This window comes from Schistocerca gregaria, chromosome 8, assembly GCF_023897955.1.
Source record: "Schistocerca gregaria isolate iqSchGreg1 chromosome 8, iqSchGreg1.2, whole genome shotgun sequence".
NCBI lineage: Eukaryota > Metazoa > Arthropoda > Insecta > Orthoptera > Acrididae > Schistocerca > Schistocerca gregaria.
In genome coordinates this window covers 279,968,874-279,991,754 of record NC_064927.1, presented here as the reverse complement: position 1 = coordinate 279,991,754, position 22,881 = coordinate 279,968,874, and the positions used below count along the sequence as shown (strand labels likewise).

Here is a 22,881-nt window from a genome sequence, read left to right as displayed (position 1 = left end):
TTAAAAGTCTCTTTCTCCCTCTCTTGTTTTTCCATATGAAACCCCTGTCTTTAGCAGGAGAGAAACAAAAGATCACACAGCAATTAATAGCCTCTCATAATTATTAGCTCACACACTCTGACGATATGACGTACTCTTCCACATGAAATTCCTGATGTTGCCACAATGTTGCTTGTTTTTGGTAATAATTTCTCTAGCTTTGTAAGTCATGAAAACACATTGTATTTGGGGATGATAATCATATTCAATGACCTAAGATGATATGAAATGACTTCACTAAATTGCAATTTGTACAGTTGGTGTTAACTGTTATTGAAATTGTTTAGTACTTTCATGATCACTTCCTTGTACGCTGCCTACTGGTGTTGTTCTCAGGATCACCAACTGACTGTTATTTAACTTTCCGCAGTGGCTAAGATGGAATCTTCATTAATAATAGTTGACTAGAATTGAGCTTGCAGTCAGAGATTATATTTAACCATAGGGACATTGCCTTAGAGGCTTTCTCTGAGTGATACTGGTATAGTTTCCAGATGGCTTCTTGCAACAGAAGCTGTTTAACATTCTGATTTGGCCCATTGCAGTGTACCTCCATTGCAGGTAACCTGTTGGAAATGGTGCCAATGTACAATTCCACTGTAGCTATGTACACTCTCTGTCCGTAATCTCAATTTCATCCTGCTATCACTTGTGGAAGCTACATGTTTAAAAAATGCAACCCATTCACAATGCCATAACATCAGTAACATTGTTAAATCATTATTGATGAAAAATTCAGGAGATAATGTGAGGTACACATCAACAGGCAGCACATCAATTTGCAGCGGCTACAACATTGTGCCTACAAAAAAAGATGATTGTTCACAGTTCCAACGCAGTGTTTGTTTGTAGCTGGTGACATATTTATCGTTTAAAGGACTTTTATTTAAATTGGCACAGCAAATATTTTCTTAGAGCTTTATAATACAAGTAAATCTTTGTTGTCAGAAATAGTACTCAAAATGTTTCGTTTATGGACCATTAGCTCTTAGTGTTTATATGTTCTGCACTTGTTCTTGTATTAAAACATTCAGCCACATTTCTAAAACTTTTGAACTGTCTTAGCAAGTACTGTACTCTAGAAATTTGCTTGTGGTACCCACCTTCACCCATGCTGGCTTTTCAGGAACTGCATTGGGCCTGTTTGTCGGGTTGAAGACCTTGGGCGTCACAGGTACTGTCACTTCTTGCAAATGTCCTCCCAGTTCCTCTTCTTGCAGCGCCTTGAATGTCTCGGACTGTGATGGGTCATATTTGACTGTCTTCTTCATGCTGCATGTGTTGTGTTATGTTTTATGGTGTTGTTCATTTATGAGGGAAACTCATTATCATGTGTGTTAATTATTGTACAAGAATTTTTTGTGTTGTTTGATATGAGTTGGGTAGTAAGGTGTGATGTGCCATTAATGGATAGTATGTGTATAATATTAAAAAAAGAAAGGAGATAAGAAAATGGTTTAAGCATTATTTGCAAGATTTGTGTACAAATACATGTAGTTTATTGCAAAATTGGAGGTGACATAATTTTAAAATATTATGCAATTTAAAGAGAGTCGGTGCAAAAAATTTTGCAACTTAATCAAAGTGGTTGAAGTTAAGTATTATTGGTGCATTACTCATATTATGTAAAAAGAAAAGATGTATCCGTAGGTGGCCACACAGTGTTAATTTATCATGTTTGAGAATGTTAGAGTTGTTGTTATGTTGAAAGTTTTATTGTTGCCAAGGAGGCCGGGCAAGTGTGTTTTGTTGTTGTTGTTGTTGTTGTTGTATTTGTATTTTTTGTTTCAGGAAAGAAAGGTCAATAAAAATACTATGATTAGAGATGCAGTAGCAGTTCTATACAGAAATGATTATATTGACAATGTAATTAATGGCCAGAACTTCTAAAATTACAGATCCAGTTTTACACTTTATGCATTCAATAAATACACTTGAATCTCGCCAAGAAATAACTTAGATACTTATGACTATTGTAGAGGAAAGTGAGGGAAAGTGAAGCAGACTCACTCACTTAGAAGATGAAGTTGTAATACATTTTTGAAGCAACATAGCAAATTTTATGATTTTACCAGTTTTTATTTGATCAAAGCACAGGCAGTGTAAAGCATTCAGTACTTTTCCTCACATGGTAGAGCATCAATATATGGGTCCTGTTACTGTCAAAATATTCTGATTTTTTAAATGCTAATGGGAAACCATCTGCTCATGACACACAGAATATTCTTCAAGATTATAGTAGAATAGTGTCTATCTGCAACAGATGAGTTCTATAAAATTTCAAGAGAACTGCCAGATGTCTGTAGCTTGCTGGTATGACATTTTGGCACATTCTGCCCATCTTCAGATAACTACTGATGAGCAGTACACTAAGCTTCCATATTTAAGATCCTGCCGGCACATACGTGGTGTCCTAGTTGGCATTGCGCATGCATTGCCAGAGTGCATGCACTTCTGCTGTAAGTCTGTGAGTGTCTCTGTGTGCCTTCCATGAAGGCTCGCCTCTTAGATGTCAAAATGAATGTCTTCGCTTGGTAAGATTTCAGAATTATGACGATTATGCAGAGCATGGAGTTTTTCTATAATTGGGTCCCATGCAGAATTTAATTGGAAACCACCACCTTGATTCATAAGGGAATCAGACAATCATAGTTCAACTGATCCATTGATGATTGTGCTCCAAAATTATGACATATGGGCCACAATTTTTGTTTCATCACATTTCATCACATGACCAGTGGAATTACTGTGTTCAGTGACAGTGGACTTATTTGCTGGGAGAAGGCAAGTATGCTGCTAATGTTAAACAATGAGATCTGCACTGTACACATCGTTTACCCTGTACAAGATCTGCCGCATTCATGTGAAATCCTGTGAGCACCTGCTTGTGATGTTCTGTAATGTTATCATGCAATGTGTGCATCCTTTGCCCTATATAAGATTTTTTGCATTCACATGAAATCCTGTAAACACCTACTAGTGAGTGAGGCAAATCTTATATAGAGAAAATGACATGCAAATTGCAGGATGGTCATCTGATGAAGTATAATGAAACTAAAATCATGGTCCATATGTCTAACTTTTGGGACTCAGTCATCAATGAATCAGTGGAATTATGACTGTCTTATGAATTGAGATGGTGGTTTCCACTTAAATTCTGCATGCGAATCAATTACAGAAAAACTTCATTTTTTGCATAATAAGCATCATCCTGTGACGTTACCAAGCAAAGACAATTATTTTGATATCAAAGAGGCAAGCTTTCACTGTGGAGAGCACACAGAGCAACACATAGACATAAAGCAGAAACACATGCATTCAAGCAACGCATGCACAGTGATATCCATTTGACCACAACCTTAGCCATTTGACACCTTCAGCTTCGTATCTGATGAACCACTTCTCTTTCAGTTCAGAGTCATTTCAGATCTAAGATAACTACAATGTAAGGAAGACATTCAGAAAATGATGTTTCAGTTTGTAACTTGACAATGAGATGAAAAAACTCCACTACTTCTTTTTGGTCTCTTGGTGAGATACAGCAGTCCATCAACACTGCAAGATGGCACAAGCTGTCTTTACACAACAGTCTTCTTGTGATGTTTTGAAGCCTTCTATCTTTACTTTCTAAATGTCTTTCATGTAGAATGATTACAAGATTATACTACCATTTTTTTACATATACACAAGAATAACTTAAAAAATACATTTGACCCAATACACAAATAAAAAAGCAATTTTGAAAGTAAGTCTCAGATTCATATTATAATCAGGTGAAGCTTTGTACTTTGCTACTGCTAGTTTTTTATTACTAAAATAGACAGTACACAAATAAATCCTGGCTTATTTCCGTAGCTATTGATAAGCCATTGTGCTACCTGCTATTATGGTTACCAGTGTTAAAACTATGCACCATGAAACATGCAGACTAAAAATGCGACAGTGAAAGATACTACTCTACTGTACAGCTATTTTTTTTCTTTTTTTTTTTCCTTTTTTGAGAGAGAGAGAAGTTTCATGCCTGACATCCATGTATGTTATTACTGAGTACCAAACATGGACTGAGAAAGTAGGTGTACAACAAGTTATCGGTGTTCAACATGTCAACCATGCTAGTGTTGTTTTTAGTTATGGTTCGAGACCTATAAACTTCATTGAATAATCACAAAAGTAATCCAATGAATAATTTTGAATGTCCAAATCCTCATTAAAAAATTATTTGTTGAAAGTTCTTTTCCCATGACACACCAGCACCTACTTTATATGGTGCTCCTCCTAAACTTCCTCTGCAGTGATGTTTAATATGTTTGAGTGACTTGAAGCTGGTGTAGATTATAAGAAAATTACAATATGGCCACTATTTTCCTAATTCAGCATGCCTTGTCTGTGGAAGTTTATAAGGCAGTAGTTGATAAAATCATTTATTTTCTTTCTCTTAGTTACCACATTTCTTTCGAAGGAAATTGTAAATACTGAATATAGAAAGTGACTAAGGGCAAAGTGGACCATTTGAAACAATAAAATAACCTTTGGGTATATTTTATATTCACATAATGCAATTTTTTCGAATTACTTCAACTAATTTACCTCCTCTGTTGACAAATAAAACAATGTGTTGTTGTGCCTATCTGCAACTCAGCATCTCTGCTATATGTTGAGTGGCAACTTTCCTTTTCATAATATTGTTACATTCCATCCTGGATTTTCCATTGTTTGACAGTCATTTAAACAGTTGATAAATTACTGTAACTTTCAGTGGCTGCAGACCATGAATAAATATTATGAATTTTTTTGTCAGGGTAATATAATATTTGATTAAGATGTGATGGTATTTCACACCTCTGATCTGTATTTTGATATCAATTGTTACTTAAATTCATGACATAAACACTAACTTCTCTCCATTCATATAATCACAAGAGTTGAGCATACAACAGAATGAATATGAATACTTTTTCTTCATTTTTGTGTCATTTCTTGCACATATTTAATCAGATCTATTCAAAAAATTAACTGTGCTGTTACAAACAGTATTTCTTAGTAGTATGTCTGGAACTTAGTCCAGTATTATTACTTGAATCAACTGAAAGAAAATTCAGAGTTCTGAAAAAGTTTTCTTTTGGTCAAATATAACTTATACCCATAATCTGTATTATATTACAGTTGATTTGATTTGATTATTAAATAAGAATACTAACATCAAACTAGAAAGAGCAGTTTCAATGAAGAAATATATGTTTGTTCTTATCTAATAGGTGACTTTGGCAAAAGCATATACAAAGAAAATTGCTGCAGCTTATTTGTGCGGTGCATTATAATCCTAGATTAATCTGAAATGCAGCAAGATACAAAGACTAACAGATGATCCAAAGAATTATTTTAAAAGTTCTCACCAAAATCGTTTTGAAACTAAAAGCATCAGCATCATTCCACAATTTTCATTCACACAAGACTGTATGCAGGGGAGTCACAATTAGTAACTAGGAACCTAGAAGTAGTGAAATGTGAAATTAACTGGCAAAAAACATAATGGAAAATTTCTATACATTCACAGAGACAGTGACTGTTATGGGAATCTACTCGTCCCAGTGAAGTTTCTAGGAAACATGCAAGTAGCATTCACTTATCCCTACAAATACATTGTCTCTCTGGCAGCTATAGCTACATACATACATACAATTTCCATTAAGATAATGAGCAGTGTCACACAATCTAAGTTAATGGTTCACAACAAGTTTAACAACAGATATTAAAGCAACATCTACAATGAAAATTTACTTGGGGCTCAGATACTTGGCAAGAAAAAATATATCTCAGTGTTGAAGTACCTAATGATCTATGTTAAACTATGAACAAAATGGGAAAAACCTGAACTGTAGATACAGAGACAGAAACATTAAGTCAAAATGAAGTGGAGATAGGAATGAAGACATGGTGCCAGACAAAAAGGAAATGACCAACATATGAAAACCAGGCAACAGAAATATTTAAGGAGTAAAGTAATAACCCACAACAAAAAGCGGAAAGAGAGGGGGGGGGGGGGGGGGGAGGGAGAGAGAGAGAGAGAGAGAGAGAGAGAGAGAGAGAGAGAGAAATGCGAAATACAAATCACCAGTTATGTGACAGAACAGAAAGCAGAACTTATTCTCTAGCATGAGCTTCTTATGATGCATGATCAAAAGTATAAGATTATCTACTATGGAAAAGTTGTAGCACAAATGTAACACACAATAAAATCGCACAAGAGAGGAGAATGAATTACTCTACAATGGTCATGGGGAACTGACTGGGTAGAACGCGTATACAAGTCAGTGTGAGATATTTCAAATCATTACAGTGTTATCCCATCAGTTGCTTCTGCTGTTAGTGTTAAGTGGAATTTTTGAACCTGATGAGTCTGACATCACATTTGAATGAGATGTGGCAATTTAAATTCCAGACAAATTCCAGAATGATAGGTGGCACCTCATATGGTTAATGAAATGAGCTGCAATAATAAATTACTGTTTCTATGTAGTATTCTGGTGGAAATGTGTGAGCCTATAGAATTTCATAGTGGCTTGTAAAATTCAAATGTTGTATAAATGTTACAATGTTAGATTATTTCTTTGGAGAGGCCTTGACAGTATTACAAAGATGATGTTATCATTCACTTGATAACTAACATGAAAGGCCATGATATGGATCACATACACAACATTCATTATATTGCACTGCTTTAGGAGAAAATGGTTTTGTGACATTATCATATCGATAACAGATTAATAACAATGCTGATTTGTATCTGAATGAAAATTTATAGAATTTTGAAGAAATGAAGATTTTCAAAATGCTAGTCTCATTACGCATTGATATCAGCATTCATTGCAGCACTGTAAAAACTGTTTATCATTCCCAAGGCAGTGGTTTGCTATATTATTCACAATTATAATTGAAAGAGTGAAACCCACCCCTATGAAGTGAAGGCTGACTTCTTCCCTTACAACTGGCTAATGTTCTGTCTTTATCTGTACACATTTTGTCTTAATTTCTTGCCATCTTGTTACTACTCACTCAGATTTCTGAAACCATCCAACTTTCCACCCTTCTCTTGTTTCTTTTAATGTCTGTGTTCATCTCTCTCTTTCTTTTTCTCTCTCTCTTTATTTGGTTTCTGTCTGGCAAATGTTTGTTGTAATTTGTTATTACTTCCTTTTAAATTCATTACAGCCTCAGTTACATTCAATTATCATTAATTATCAAAAGTAATAAATATTACTTTTTTTATAGTAGCAACTTAGTTAGTTTACAGTTTCTTGTATGTTTTATGTGTTTCATTGGCTCTCATAGCAGATGGAATTTTGTTGCTGAGAATCTTTTTGTTATGAAGACATCTTCCCTGTAGATGTATATAGCCAATGAATAATGTACATAAGTGTTTACTAGTCAACTGTCTGTTGTCCTTTCATACCCATGAAGTAAACTGTTCCTGTGACAATTTAATTCATTTGCATAGTACAGTGACAATGACTCAAAACAACAGTGTGTTTCCTCCATCTTACCAAATGTTAGTAAAAGGAGAGTGAGGAGGGATAGCTGATCATAGAATGAAAAACAATTGCAGAAAAGACAGCATGTCACTGGTACTAGACTCAAAGGAAGCATAAATAAATAAATACAGCATACAGAAAGCTGAGCACTACGCTGATTCAAACTACCAAGCTCTTCCTTCCATCTCCAGAAAATTGTGATACTTTCTGCCATGTCTCAAAGGAATCCATGTCTAACTACCTCATTGTTGATAGAATTAAATCCTAATATATTTTCCTTTCTTACTTACCAAGACTTCAAAAGAAATTTTTATATCTTGAAAGCCAAAGATGATTATAACTGACCTTCCGAAATGGTTCTTAGAATTGTCATTCATGTCTGACATTGTAACTGGCATGTTTCTTAACTTGCCAGTTAGCAAAGTTGGAAGAAAGTTTAAAACTTAAGAGTCACAGAATTCTAAGTACTGTGCTAGGCACCAACACATTTCGACAAGCGACCATGCCATTAGTGTAGACAACTGTATGACATCTCCGGGATGCAGTTTCATTCATCAGCTATTAATATTAAGAGATGCAGTTTTGTTATTAACCTGAGCATGTATTCTAGGCAAAAAATGTGAAGAATATATAAAAATAGGCCTGCTAGCAAAAAATAAAGCAGTGACTGTGAAAAGAGACATTTATCTGCAGCCAGTAGAAAAGATGATTCCATTTCCTACTTGCCTCACAGGTACTTGATTTCGCCGATCCAGCGTGGGAGCTCTTACTATGGATTTCCTGAGATTTTGTAAATGAAAACGGGGAACACATTAACACTCGTGACTTTGACTTGCAGCACACAATGTTTACAATGAATGGGAATTTATAAATTGTTATTTGAAATTATTTTTGCATGAGCATCTCAAAAGAGGGAAAACTTGGACTGATGTTTTACATGTAATTCCACACACAATAATATCAGTAAGTACTACTGCAGTGAATGTCCAGAAAAAATTATCCTGGACACACATAAGCTCATATCAAAATTTAACCTATACATAAACATGATTAATACAACTAAATCTATCACTAGAATCTTACTGTAACTATACAACAATAATTTGTTTCATACACGCAATCAATAAAGAAAGTAATGTTTTTTTCAGACAGAATACATCTTTTATTAAACCAGATTTACAACAGAAGCAATTGTAATGGCTATTATGTGCAAACAAATCTGTAGCTTCTATGTCTCGCACTTCCATAAGTCTATCAGTGCCCAGTTATGGTGGGTCTTTGTTCTGTAATAAAGATCCACCACAACTAGGCAATTTGTTTGCACAACAGTGTCTCTTTAGGAAGGAATTTAGCTCACATTACAGAGAGGTTTCAATAAATTACTTGCTAAACATGAATTATTTTTTATAGTTACATTATGAAAGCTAACTGTATTAAAATGAAGTGATATTTTAATTCTCTCTGTGAGTAAAATGCTGATGTATTAGGAACAGCCAAATGAAAAAGGTCTGTCTCCAAGGATGGTGAGTTGCTTTTTTGTTGAAGTCTGTAGGTCAAGAGCAGAAACACAGTGAAACCTGATTACTTATGTTCTAGTCCACTTCAAAACAACATCCATGTATGTCTGTCTTTCATGTTGACTGTAAATGTGAAACTCCTACAGTACAAAGTCTGACCAACAGAGCAGCTGTTGGAATGTTTCCCATTTATATCTATTAAGTATATTCCTCATGGGTGCCAAAATGTGAGTGCAAGCATTATCATGGTGAAGGTTTATGCCATTTAACAGAATTCCAGGGTGTTGACTGCACAGCATGGCTCAGTTCATGCTGCTTACATTTATCGCAATGGGCACTTGTTCTGGCCCCTTGCTCCAGAGAACTGATTTTGGTTCTTCATTAAAGAAATCTGAGCACAAAATTGTATGTAATGCAGAGATGCAATGATGAATTTCTTCTTCTACAGCACCATCAGTGAATCATTCTTTTCTCTTTAGCTTTGCTCATCTGGATGTTTGATTCAGAAGAAATACATTGATTAAGAACTTCACTTTGGATAAAACTAACAATTTTCTGGCACTGAATTCTGACTGCTTTCCTAGATTCCTGAGCATGCCAATATTGACAATAAATTCTATTTTTACCATCCTCTGAGAGTCCTGAGATCATTTCACTGCCACCAATTTAGAGATAATGATTCATATGGAGAAGATCCATCTTCAATACTTGAGAACATCTAATGTATTCAGATTTTAAAAGGTTTACCTTAGAAATTTCAGATTAATACCAACATGCAGTGTTCAGAGTATTCACTCTAGTACTTGTTTCAGACAATGAATGCATTTTATCTAGTGGTAAAATACCATATAGTACCAATGGTATCATGAATTTTCTTTCTCACTTTCAGTGTGATACAGAAAATAATCTACTGAAGTATGACAGGAAGTTTTTTCTTTCTTCTTTCATGGGGATCATAGCTGTCAACCAATGTCACAAATAAGAAATGTCTCATTTTTCTTTTGTTTAAGACCACATCTTTGCAGTGATATCAATTAAAATCAGTGCATAGAGTGTGAGTGATTTATACATAGCTCTTACATAATACTTACGGTGTTACTCCAGTTTGTTTCTGAATAGTCTCAGCTATGTTCTGGTCAGAATACAAGCCAATTGGAGAGTTGAACTGTTTGTGCACAACCTGAAAAATAGTCAGTGTTCAAGAAACAGCACTCTGTTCCTGGTATTAGAGACCAAAAAACATCAATATTAAGATTGCTGAACTGTTGTTGTGTATATGCAGTGTTTCAGGAAAGGCTTGACCTTCATAACATAAACTGTTGAATTGTGTAGCTGCCTCTCGTCTTAGTTAATCAAACCACTAATGTGTCAAATATGAATCAAGAATACTTTGATAAAGCAACAGATTTCAGAATATCATGAAACAATCTGTTTTTTATTTTATTTTTTATTATATTCACACCACACCACAGCAGAGCACACCACATCACACTGCACAACACACAAACATTTTAATCATTAGCCAGTGATTAACTTGAATGTTGTTTATTTCTATAAACACACAAACAACTCTGAACTCTGGTCAGGGAATGCAGGATGTTATATTATAATTAAGTATTATCTTAGATGTGGTATCATGGATTAAAACAAGAACTAAATGTGAAATGGACATTGTACATACAACATATGCTTTCTGAGACAATCATTTGTTCATTAGACAGTGTGCCATTAATATTCTAGGCAGCCAATAAGTACTATGCCATCTAAAATGCCCCAAATGAAAGAGAAAAGATCTAACATTGTGCTGATATGTTCAAAACTCTTACCTTTCACATTATTGTAGAATCAGTGCCACAAGTATTCTTTCATTTTACTGAACACTTACTTTGTTCAGTATATTGCAAATTAAATACTCAAACTGATTCTTAGTCATGTGTAAACTTGGTGTTCTAGCTGCATCGTTTGATGCTGCACGCATGACAAAATTACTAATACAATACTTTTTCATATATCAGTAAATCAACTTTATTTTTCAAGTGTGCAGCCTCTCCTAAGACTATACTATTGTTCACATGCCAAGCATACTTCAACATAAATTCTCTCTACATATTGTAATCCTGTAGGATGGTAGTTCATTAGGTATACACCATCTAAGAAGAATTGCTCTTAAATCAGAAAGAGTTTGTTGTGGTATCCACTTGGGACCTATTTCTCTTGTTTTGACATGTAATCATATGTTAAAGTATTACCCATTTTCATCTTAGCTCTCCATGTGTTTCATTTATGTAATGGAAAGCTCATCCCTCTTGTGTTAACATGGATATGAGCACAGAAAATAGAACAATAACTATGTTACAATATGATGGTTTCTTTCTAACTGGCTTTGTGTAAATAAATTATTGAACTGAGTGGAAAATAAATGGAGGAAAGGAAATGTATTTTAATGAAATATACTAAAGGAATTTATTGCAGGATGAAAATATGCAGTCTTGCCCACTCCCATTTTGGGAGGCCTTTTGAAGGAAGGTGATTGAGACAAAGGAGGGTGGTTGGAGAAGGGAAGGAGTGTGAAGAGCATTAAACTCAGACAAACAAGAACTTTCACCTTATGTTCAAATATATAGACCTACAGCAATGCTTAGGTAAAACACAGGCATTCTGTATCATGTAGGTTTTACAATTGTCACTGGTTATTGCATGGAACATGTATTTGTTTGAGCTGTCTCCACTACATGTTGCAAAGACAAAACTACAAATATCTGATAAAACACCAAGGAAAATGTGCCATGTGACACATAGAAGACAGACCATTGTGAACCAGCCACTCTTTCCTAAGTTATTATTCTGTTTGTTACTCTGTTACAGGCAGTTACAGATTCCCAGTTACAAGTACCAGGGTAATTGGGTAAGTGAAAATGCAAGAGAGTAAGTGCACTTTTAACTTAGTTTGTATTTTAAGCATTTCTAGTTTTAAGAAATCTGATGTTGACACTTGAAGGTTGACAGCAAACTTGAAATGATTGAAAAGGCCCTTCATTTCATTCTTTAATCACTTAATTCGTCTCTAGTGACTGGAATAAAGAACCTTTCATTTTTAGTTTTATCTGTTTTAATGATCTGTCTCATTTTTTTTAGTTTAGGAGGCTAATAACCTTGATGTTGAACTGTCTTCCCAATAGGCAAATTTGGACACACACACACACACACACACACACACACACACACGGGAAAAAAAGGGAAAGGAGAAATGTTTCCAATTTTTATGTCTGCATCTGTGGAAGTTATAGTATGTCCTACTTGTTGCAACAAAATCCTTTTCTCATTTGTAGAAACTACATGTCCATGCATAGAGCTGTCATCTCTGCTCATGTTAGAAGAATAGTATTTATAGTTGTTTTGTTAACAAACACAACCACCCAACACAGACCTGTTTTCCTGCTCCTGCTTCTTCTCCGACGACTTTCTGAATGACAGTATCTGCCACCTGGACAATAAAAACTTGCACTAAGCCCTCACATGAGCAGATTTGGTTATTCTGTGATATGGTATTTGTACTTCATTGTGTGCAGATTCTGACATAAATACAACAACATGATTTGCTGGAAGGTACTCTGTGATTACCATTTGTAACAAGTATAACTGTTATTAAATTTAACTTTCTATTGTGAAATTAGTCATTCTACAGCATTTTGGTTTAAGTAAACAACTTACAGTTTGTTAAATCACCATAAATGATTTCAAGGTATTTCACTAGTGGTTGAAATTTCGAGAGGGCCCTAATTGGCCCATTTTGATCATAGCATTTTTTTTCTTATCAAATTATAGAAAGTGATTTCCATTAATTTGTATTTCACTAATAATTTGCTGTCAATGGATGTGTACTAATACCTACACAGTTGCATAGAGCTTGCACAAAAAGTATGTTAACAAACACAGTAAGTGGCAAACAATTACTTGAAACTTTATTATAGCAGGTTAAAACCACATTAGATGAAGAACTGTTGCCTTTCACAGGCAAATGCTCTATGCACAGAACTATCCAGGTGCAACTCGCAACCTAATCTTACAGCTTTACTTGCACCAGGCTTTCTCACACTTTCCAAAACTCCACCCAGAAGTTCTCCTGCATAACTGATGGGACTAGCACTCCTGGAAGAAAGGATTTTGTGGAGAAATGGTATAGCCATAGACTAAAGGCCTGTTTCCAGATCTAATTTTCACTTTGCAGTGGAATGTGCACAGTGGAATGTGCATTGCTTTGAAATTTGTTATTGTGCTATCTTACTTATGATTTACATTTCACTTGTTGATAAATGTTGCAGTGCTTTCCTTTAATGCAATGCATTATGTTTGCTCATTTCTGTTCTGTAACTATATCCATGTTGGTTATCAACTCACATGCTCTTAAAGTCATATGTCCCCACTAACATTAGAGTTGACTTAACATACAATTTCAGCTAGAGAGGAACAATCTTAGTGTATGCTGACCTTCTGCTTCATTAACACTTCTGTTGCAGATGGAGCAGGTGGAGCCCTGAAGTGTGGGTTGGGATGGTGACGCAAATATGACTGAGTCGCAACTGGAGTGTCCTTCTTCACTTTAGCACCAGGCAATACCAATGGCGTTGTGCGGTATGGCTGAAAAAAATTTAACCCATTACATTTGCGCTATAAGAATATGGAAAAAGAGCTAGCTATTACATGTTAGTGAAATTAAAATCTGTTAATTTAATCCCCAAGTAAGCAGGCAGGTGATATGCTAAAACCTCTGTAAAGGTTGTAGTGTGTCTAACAGATTGTGTACATGATGGTATGGGATATATTTGTAAAATCAATAAAGGATAGTCATTTGATATGTAACTTCTATGAAACAGTGAATCAGATGCTCATACAAAGTTAGTAAGGTTTATTTTAATTATAATTCCTTCATTTTTTAATATTTAAGAGATGGGCAGATGAATTCAAACTTGATGTTTTTTTTAAAGGTAAAACCTGCAACAATTGATGAAAGTATTGAGAAAGTACAAACAACTATTCTCAAGGATGGAAGGTTTTAGTAATTTATCGTTGACAACAAAGTAATATGGAACACAATATGGAAGTGAATGAGGTGGGAGAAGAAAATTAGTCTTATATTTTTCAAGGAACCATGACGGCAATAATTTTAATTGAAATAGAGAAACCATACAAACCATAGTCAAGTGGGGATTTGAACCCAATGAAGGAAGGGATGGACCACCTTCAATAGGACCATATTTAGTAATGCACTGTGACTTATTGGGTCTACAACAGCAAAATGTTTAGTACTGCAATGTTAATATCAACTTTTGTGCTGTTGACAGGTCTGCTTCTACTTTCTGAAGTTCCTTCCACCATCTTAAATATAGAGATGCCTTGCTCAGTGACAAAGGTTTTGAAGCAACATAATTAAATGCTTACAAAATAGCTGATGCCTTAAGCAATCACAAGAAAGAGTGTGGCATGTTTTATAAGAAAAATTAGGTATGAGAAAGTTTTGTGCAGGATGCACTTGTCAAATCCTGATCAAAAGCTAATGCAAAACGAATTCTGCAGAAACGTTTTAACTATGTTAAAAAGAATACAACTAATTTTGCTTGCTGCCACTTCACATCACAAAAAAAGAAAAAGAAAAAACAGAATGGAATGTTTGTAAACCAGAGATCTTCCACTGTAAGACATAATTTCATCTACTGGGGAAGTTATAGCCAGTGTTTCCTAGGGTACTAAAGGGATTCATCTTACTGGTTACCTTGGAAAGTGCAAAACAATAACAGATAAGCACTATATATATGTTTTCTGCACAAATAATATGAGAAGAAGTGTGCATTACAAAATAAATAAAAAATTATCTTACAGCTTGACAATGCACCTCGCCATATATATGCATTGCCATTGGGAAAACTGAGTGTTGTGAAATATGCCTTGCTGAAATACTCATTCTGTTCATGAGATATGGTGTCATTTGACTTCCTCCTAGTGTCACTTTAAATAAATTGGCGGTTGTCCAACATCCTGAATACATTATCACAACTGAAGATGTGTATTTTGCAGATCTTTCAGGTAAAGAATCTGCTCACTGTATAAATGAACATCTTTCGCTGCAATAAGCTGAGAAATTTGCTCTTTTACAATACACTATAAAACAGGAAGATATTTGCCACAGTATGAACTCTTGCTCTTAACAACCAAATCTTTGCCCATGACAATCCAATGTCTTATTCTTGTCATTGTTGGAAATTATTGTCATTTATTGATTTTTCACTTGTCAAAACTCATTTTGTGTATCCTTGGGATCGGAATTTAATTAGTGGAGCTTCTGTACATGTGATATCGGAAAAGTTTATTTTTCATTCACTTGAGGGGATCAAGATTTGATGGAATTGTTTCCTGTTGATGCCACTTATGCATATTATCTTGTTGAATATGACTGATTATTGTATATGTAGTAGCATAGTGTTGCATTTTTTGGGTATAATAAATTTACTTGAGATGTGAAAGCTTTTGCCTACAAATCGTCCTGGATTTCGACAGCATCATCCATGAAATACTTAGCTTGCCCTTTCTTTGCATGATATCCTGCAAAACATTGGTGAAGGCTGCAGGCAGATTCCATGTTTCTAGATTTCCAGAAAGCATTTGACATGGTGGCCCACTGCAGACAATTAACAAAGGCATGAATGTATGGAATAGGTTCCCATATATGCGAGTGGGATAAACTGAATAAACCAGAGGTTGTACAGAGTTTCAGGGGCAGCATAAGGGAACAATTGACAGGAATGGGGGAAAGAAATACAGTAGAAGAAGAATGGGTAGCGTTGAGGGATGAAGTAGTGAAGGCAGCAGAGGATCAAGTAGGTAAAAAGATGAGGGCTAGTAGAAATCCTTGGGTAACAGAAGAAATATTGAGTTTAATTGATGAAAGGAGAAAATATAAAAATGCAGTAAATGAAGCAGGCAAAAAGGAATACAAACGTCTCAAAAATGAGATCGACAGGAAGTGGAAAATGGCTAAGCAGGCATGGCTAGAGGACAAATGTAAGGATGTAGAGGCTTATCTCACTAGGGGTAAGATATATACAGACTACAGGAAAATTAAAGAGAACTTTGGAGAAAAGGGAGCCACTTGTATGAATATCAAGAGCTCAGATGGAAACCCAGTTCTAAGCAAAGAGGGGGAAGCAGAAAGTTGGAAGGAGTATATAGAGGGTCTATACAAGGGCAATGTACTTGAGGACAATATTATGGAAATGGAAGAGGGTGTAGATGAAGATGAAATGGGAGATACAATACTGCGTGTAGAGTTTGACAGAGCACTGAAAGACCTTAGTCGAAACTAGGCCCTGGGAGTAGACAACATTCCATTAGAACTACTGACGGCCTTGGGAGAGCCAGTTCTGACAAAACTCTACCATCTGGTGAGCAAGATGTATGAGACAGGTGAAATACCCTCAGACTTCAAGAAGACTATTATAATTCCAATCCCAAAGAAAGCAGGTGTTGACAGATGTGAAAATTACCAAACTATCAGTTTAATAAGTCACAGCTGCAAAATACTAACGCAAATTATTTACAGATGAATGGAAAAACTGGTATAAGCCGAACTCGGGGAAGATCAGTTTGGATTCCGTAGAAATGTTGGAACATGTGAGGCAAAACTGTACTTACGCCTTATCTTAGAAGAAAGATTAAGGAAAGGCAAACCTACATTTCTAGCATTAGTAGACATAGAGAAAGCTTTTGACAATGTTTACTGGAATTCTCTCTTTCAAATTCTGAAGGTGGCAGGGGTAAGGTACAGGGAGCAAAAGGCTATTTACAATTTGTACAGAAACCAGATGGCAGTTATAAGAGTCGAGGGGCATGAAAGGGAAGCAGTGGTTGGGAAGGGAGTGAGACAGGGTTGTAGCCTCTCCCCGATGTTATTCAATCTGTATATTGAGCAAGCAGTAAAGGAAACAAAAGAAAAATTTGGAGTAGGTATTAAAATACAGGAAGAAGAAATAGAAACTTTGAGGTTCGCCGATGACATTGTAATTCTGTCAGAGACAGCAAAGGACTTGGAAGAGCAGTTGAATGGAATGGCCAGTGTCTTGAAAGGAGGATATAAGATGAACATCAACAAAAGCAAAATGAGGATAATGGAATGTAGTCGAATTAAGTTGGGTGATGCTGAGGGAAATAGATTAGGAAATGAGACACTTACAGTAGTAAAGGAGTTTTGCTATTTGGGGAGCAAAATAACTGATGATGGTTGAAGTAGAGAGGATATAAAATGTAGACTGGCAATGGCAAGGAAAGCTTTTCTGAAGAAGAGAAATTTGTTAACATCAAGTATAGATTTAAGTGTCAAGAAGTCGTTTCTGAAAGTATTTGTATGGAGTGTAGCCATGTATGGAAGTGAAACATGGACAATAATTAGTTTGGCCAAGAAGAGAATAGAAGCTTTCGAAATGTGGTTCTACAGAAGAATGTTGAAGATTAGGTGGGTATATCACGTAACTAATGAGGAGGTATTGAACAGGATTGGGGAGAAGAGAAGTTTGTGGCACAACTTGACTAGAAGAAGGGATTGGTTGGTAGGAAATGTCCTGAGGCATCAAGGGATCACAAATTTAGCATTGGAGGGCAAGATGGAGGGTGAAAATCGTAGAGGGAGACCAAGAGATGAATACACTAAGCAGATTCAGAAGGATGTAGGTTGCAGTAGGTACTGGGAGATGAAGGAGCTTGCACAGGATAGATTAGCATGGAGACATGCATCAAACCAGTCTCAGAACTGAAGACTACAACAAAAACAACATATGTGAGTGGCTTGAAGACTTCTTAAGTTATAGAATCCAGTATGTTGTCCTTGATGGCGAGTGTTCTTCAGAGACAAGGGTATTGTGAGGAATGCTGCAGGGGAATGTGACAGGTTTTTTCTTATTCGCTATGTACATAGATGATCTGACAGACAGGGTGAGCAGCAATGTATGACTGACTGCTGATGACACTATTGTGTATGGGAAGGATTCGTCATTGAGTGACAGTAGGAGGAAGATGAATTAGACAAAATTTCTATTTTATGTAATGAATGGCAGCTTTTTTAAATGTAGAAACATGTAAGTTAATCCAGAGGAATAGGAAAAACAATCCTCCAATCTTGGAATACAGTGTGCTGCTTGACATACATCAATTAAATATCTAGGTGTAAAGTTGGAAAGTGATGTAGAGATGGTAGTAGGGAAGGCAGATTGTTGACTTTAGGTTATTGGGATAATTGTTGGAAAATGTGGTTCATCTGTAAAGAAGACTATGTAGAACACCAGTGTGACTATTCTTGACTACTGCTTGAGTGTTTGGAATCCCCAACAGTTTGGATTAAAGGAAGATATTGAAGCAATTCAAATGTGAGCAGCTAGATTTGTTAGCAGTGGGTTTGGTCAGCATGCAAGTATTATGGAGATACTTTGTGAACTCAAATGGCACTCCCTGGATGAAAGGCGATATTCTTTTTGCAAAAAACTTTTGAGAAAATTTAGAGACATGGCATTTGAAGTTGACTGCAGAAATGATTCAACTGTTGCCAATGTACATTTCATGTAAGGACCATGAAGGTAAGATAAGAGAAATCAGGGCCTGTATTGGGGCTTATATACAATAATTTTTCCCTAACTGTATTTATGAGTGGAACAGGAAAGGAAATCATTGATACTGGTACCAGATGCCCTCTGCTATGCACCATATGGTGGTTTGTAGAGTATGTATGTAGATGTTGATGTTTTTTGGTGGTAGTGACAATGAAGATGAGAGCAAGGAAAGGGTGAAATCCAAAGCTGGTACATAGCGTCGAATGAGCATGCATTGAAGTACTGTATGAACAAAAAAATACACATGTCACACTCATACAGACTAAGTGTAGTCTGATCAGTGAAAACTTATAACTTGTGAATAAGATAGTTTCATGACAATTGAACAAGGAATGTTTAGAGTGACCATCTCAGTAATGCAGATGTAAATGATCAAGAATGAATTTTTTCATATTTTAAGTATATTACATTTAAATTGCAAGTGGTTCAAAGGGCTCTGAGCACTATGGGACTTAACATCTGAGGTCATCAGTCCCCTAGACTTAGAACTACTTAAACCTAAGTAACCTAAGGACATCACACACATCCATGCCTGAGGCAGGATTCGAACCTGCAGCCGTAGCAGTTGCGCGGTTCCAGACTGAAGCACCTAGAACCACTCGGCCACACCTGCCGGCTTTAAATTTCTTCAAAATTATACCATAGTGAAACAGAAAATTTAGTCTGTGCAGTAGGCCTGTTCTTCTTTTGGCTTGCTTGCAGTAGATTTCAGTGTTCTTAGAACATGACATATTGATGGAAGTTATTTGACATATTAGTTACATGTGCTTCCCATTTCCACAGACCCAAAATTTTGTTAGATTTATGTTTTGTAGAAGCAGATGCAGATCCAGTAGGCAGGGGGCAGGGGAGGATGGCAGAGGGGGGGGGGGATGTCACACAGATTATGACACCACACCACCACAGTTATGAACATTTTAGTATGTGTCTATGTTTTTACATATATATCAGTTTCCGAATTCCTCAGATAGCTTTTGGAGGATAATGTAGCATGAATACTGAAAATAGCAATGAATTCTAAAAAAATACAAACTTTGTTTAACATTGGATACTCTTCAGTTGTTTGCATGAGGATCTGTCCAAGAGGATGGGCTCATGCCAGCCGGGAAAAGGCTCTCATTCACAGGCTGACCATACCTGCTCACAACAGCAAATTTAGCTTGATTCATCATCCACATGTATGATTGGCAAGCCACAAGAAGTTGAGTAAGACAAGACAAAAAGGGAAAGACTGTCTACTAAGAAAAAAATAACACAGTGACTTACTTCCCAAATGTAAGCAAAATCAGGTAAAAGAAACAGCATATCTCCCCCATTTGCCCATCTCCCCATTTACCACTTGTAAAGACTAGTCTGCAGGCCTGCATTCACATTAGTAGTTCTAAGTGAAGCATCAGTAACTCTGAGTGCATACTTTGATATGATATTGTGTGAATTGTGTAACGTATGAGATTGTGAAAGTTTTGATTTTGTTGCTGTTACATTTTGTGACCAGTTGCGTGACTCATGGAAGTCTCAAATTTTTAGAGGAATGCTTTTCAAATGATGTATTTTTCTGAATTGTAAGTTCTTGGAACTTTTGCTGAAGTGGTGTACTGACCATCAGAATTCACAAATTATTAATATAATTATTATATTATTATTGTTGTTGTTGGGATGGTCAATATTCAGGGATATGTCAGGGACAATCATTTGAAGCAAAAAAAGTCTAGTATTCAAGGGCTCTAGAACTCCTTACGAGCTTTGAGCATTTCTTCCTTTCGATATGGTGGAGTAAATCTCCTCGACTGCAAGCTCTTTATTTTCCATATTTTGGGAGATGGCAGTATGGGCCAAAACAAGAAAAAAAGGACCTAGTGAATATGGACCCTAAGGTGCTCACCTTAAGAGCTATGAGCGTATGTTCATTTTTGCTACTGTTTTTTCTTGTTTTGGTCCATACTACCTCCTCCCAAAATATGGAAAACGATGAGCCTGTAGTAGGAGAGATTCATTTCACACTATCGAAGATGAAGAAGTGCTCATAGCTCTTTCCACTGGGACACCCTGTGTACTCTATTCTTTTGCTGTTATTATTAAAATGCTTGGGATCTGTGGCACATTAAAAATGTGGGTGGCGCCAAGTTGTATTTTGGGATTGGGGGGGGGGGGGGGGTGGTAGGTTGGGGAAGATGGGTGAAAGACCTTGAGCCTGCATTGTACTATCCGACAGTGACGTTACTCAAAACTCTGAACCCAGACTTGCCGCAGAATTTTTTTTCCAGCTAACTCCATGCGTTTCAGGTCAGATCCAGCGAGTAATACACTAAGAGTTATCAACAGCTGCACCTGCACGTGTGCGAGTGCGTATACTCTCAGACAAATGTCATAGTTGGATGGTGAGAGAGAGCCAGCTGCGTGAGTTTCCCCCTGCACAGAGCGGGGTATGTGCGCCAGTGTCACGAAGTATGTGTGCCCGTCGGAGACACGGGCAGCTGAGGCATGGAAGCCGTTCGCAAACGCGTGGGCGGGTGGCGGTGGCGGTGGCGGCAGCGGCGGCGGCGCTAGGTTTTGACAGAGCCGGCTGGGGCCCAGTTGGCGCGCTATCTATAGCTATGGCCGACCCTTATAAGATGGCCGCCAGGCCCAGCAGCTCTAGGATTACAGCTGAGGACTCGGCTCCCACGCAGCTTTGCAATTTACCACGCTAATAAAATATAATCTTCGCCATCTGTAGTGCTTATCATCGGTGGCTATCAGGGTTTTCTCTTCCTTTTTCAAAGAGGAATAAACTCCTACTGTTTAGCGAATTACGAACCGGAGAGAGAGAGAGACAGAGAGAGAGAGAGAGAGAGAGAGAGAGAGAGAGAGAGAGAGAGAGGGTACAGTCTAAAATCTCAAAAACTGATGTAAAGGCCATCGGATGCGAGATGAAATAAGACACTACGAAGATAAGTCCGAAAACAAACGCAAGAAGAAAGTCATGTCATGAAACTCTAGAGACCTGAATCAGGAGCATATACGTTGTTAATTAGATTGGATACAGGCTGGCGATAAAAATTAGACACGTAAAACACAGCTTACATAGTAAGCAGTCGCGAAACCCCATCCACCATGCACTGTGAAGAATGTGTATGAGTTAATACGCGACTTTAGTGTACTACCATAATCCCGCAGAATCATTCATCAGTTATGTTATTAGTTATTGGAGTTATTACGATCCTGAGATTCACAAATTCTGATTTACTGAAGAATGCGGTATGTTTACTATGATAATTATATATCTCAGATTTCCTTGTAAACCCAGTCCACTTGCAATGCTGTTTCGTCTCCGCGTGAGATAAATGTTTCCCGTCTACGAGAAGAAAAGAAGTGATTTTGAGAATCTATATAATATTATACGCTGAAATGTCCTCTTTTTGGTAGTGGAGTATTCTTGCTGGAACCGAAGCCGTAATTTAACAAACGATAAAGCGAAACTTCATTCCTAGATAAAATATAGACGACTTCAGAGATTTGCTATTTCTTAAGACTTACGCTAGTGTCTGTTTTGTGTAGCTGTACACGTTCGGATAGTTTCACTTTCCTTCATATGTCAAAAAAGATGGAGCTACACGTTTCCCTAGCAAAGGATTTCTATTTACTTCTACGGTGCGCAATGCAGATGACATTCACGATAAACGTTGTTATGTTGATCTTTTCACTTGTAAGGTCGTTAAATACATCAAATGACAATTAATACTTTCTGACCATTCATAATTGTAACTGTCTCAAGGGAAACAAGAAAACCTCCTTGTGACGATTTGATAGCCATAATACTTCCCCTGAACAAAACAACGCTTGCGTGTTTATGTTGTCAATACTTATTGATTCTGAAGTCAGTGTCACTGATATCTGCTGAAGAAATTATGTTCACGTGGAATCTCAACCAGGAACCGTAGGCGATTAAATTTACCATTTCTTGAAATGGAGTACACAATACTTTATCTTGGCTGAAAAATCATCGAAGGAGCAGTAACTTCCGGTCTGCATAATGTTAGACGTATGATTCGGCAGATACTGTTTGTAATCTTATAATTAGACTTTTCATATATGAGGCAGGCACCGCAAATTAACGTTTTCTAAAAGCAAATTTCAAAAACGTCTGCATAGGTTTTTTAAATTATT

The 22,881-nt window shown here is 36.5% G+C and overlaps 1 protein-coding gene across 1 annotated transcript in view; it reads right to left on the bottom strand.

The window, feature by feature from the left end:
- LOC126284244 (PDZ and LIM domain protein 3) overlaps window positions 1-22,881 on the bottom strand; it is a 387,642-nt gene that overhangs the window by 29,404 nt on the left and 335,357 nt on the right. The window contains exons 5-8 of the mRNA XM_049983040.1: window positions 13,574-13,723; window positions 12,513-12,569; window positions 10,177-10,265; window positions 1,143-1,311 (exon numbers count right to left, since the gene is read on the bottom strand). Coding sequence (XP_049838997.1) covers window positions 1,143-1,311; window positions 10,177-10,265; window positions 12,513-12,569; window positions 13,574-13,723 — 465 coding nt within the window. The remainder of the gene's footprint in view (window positions 1-1,142; window positions 1,312-10,176; window positions 10,266-12,512; window positions 12,570-13,573; window positions 13,724-22,881) is intronic.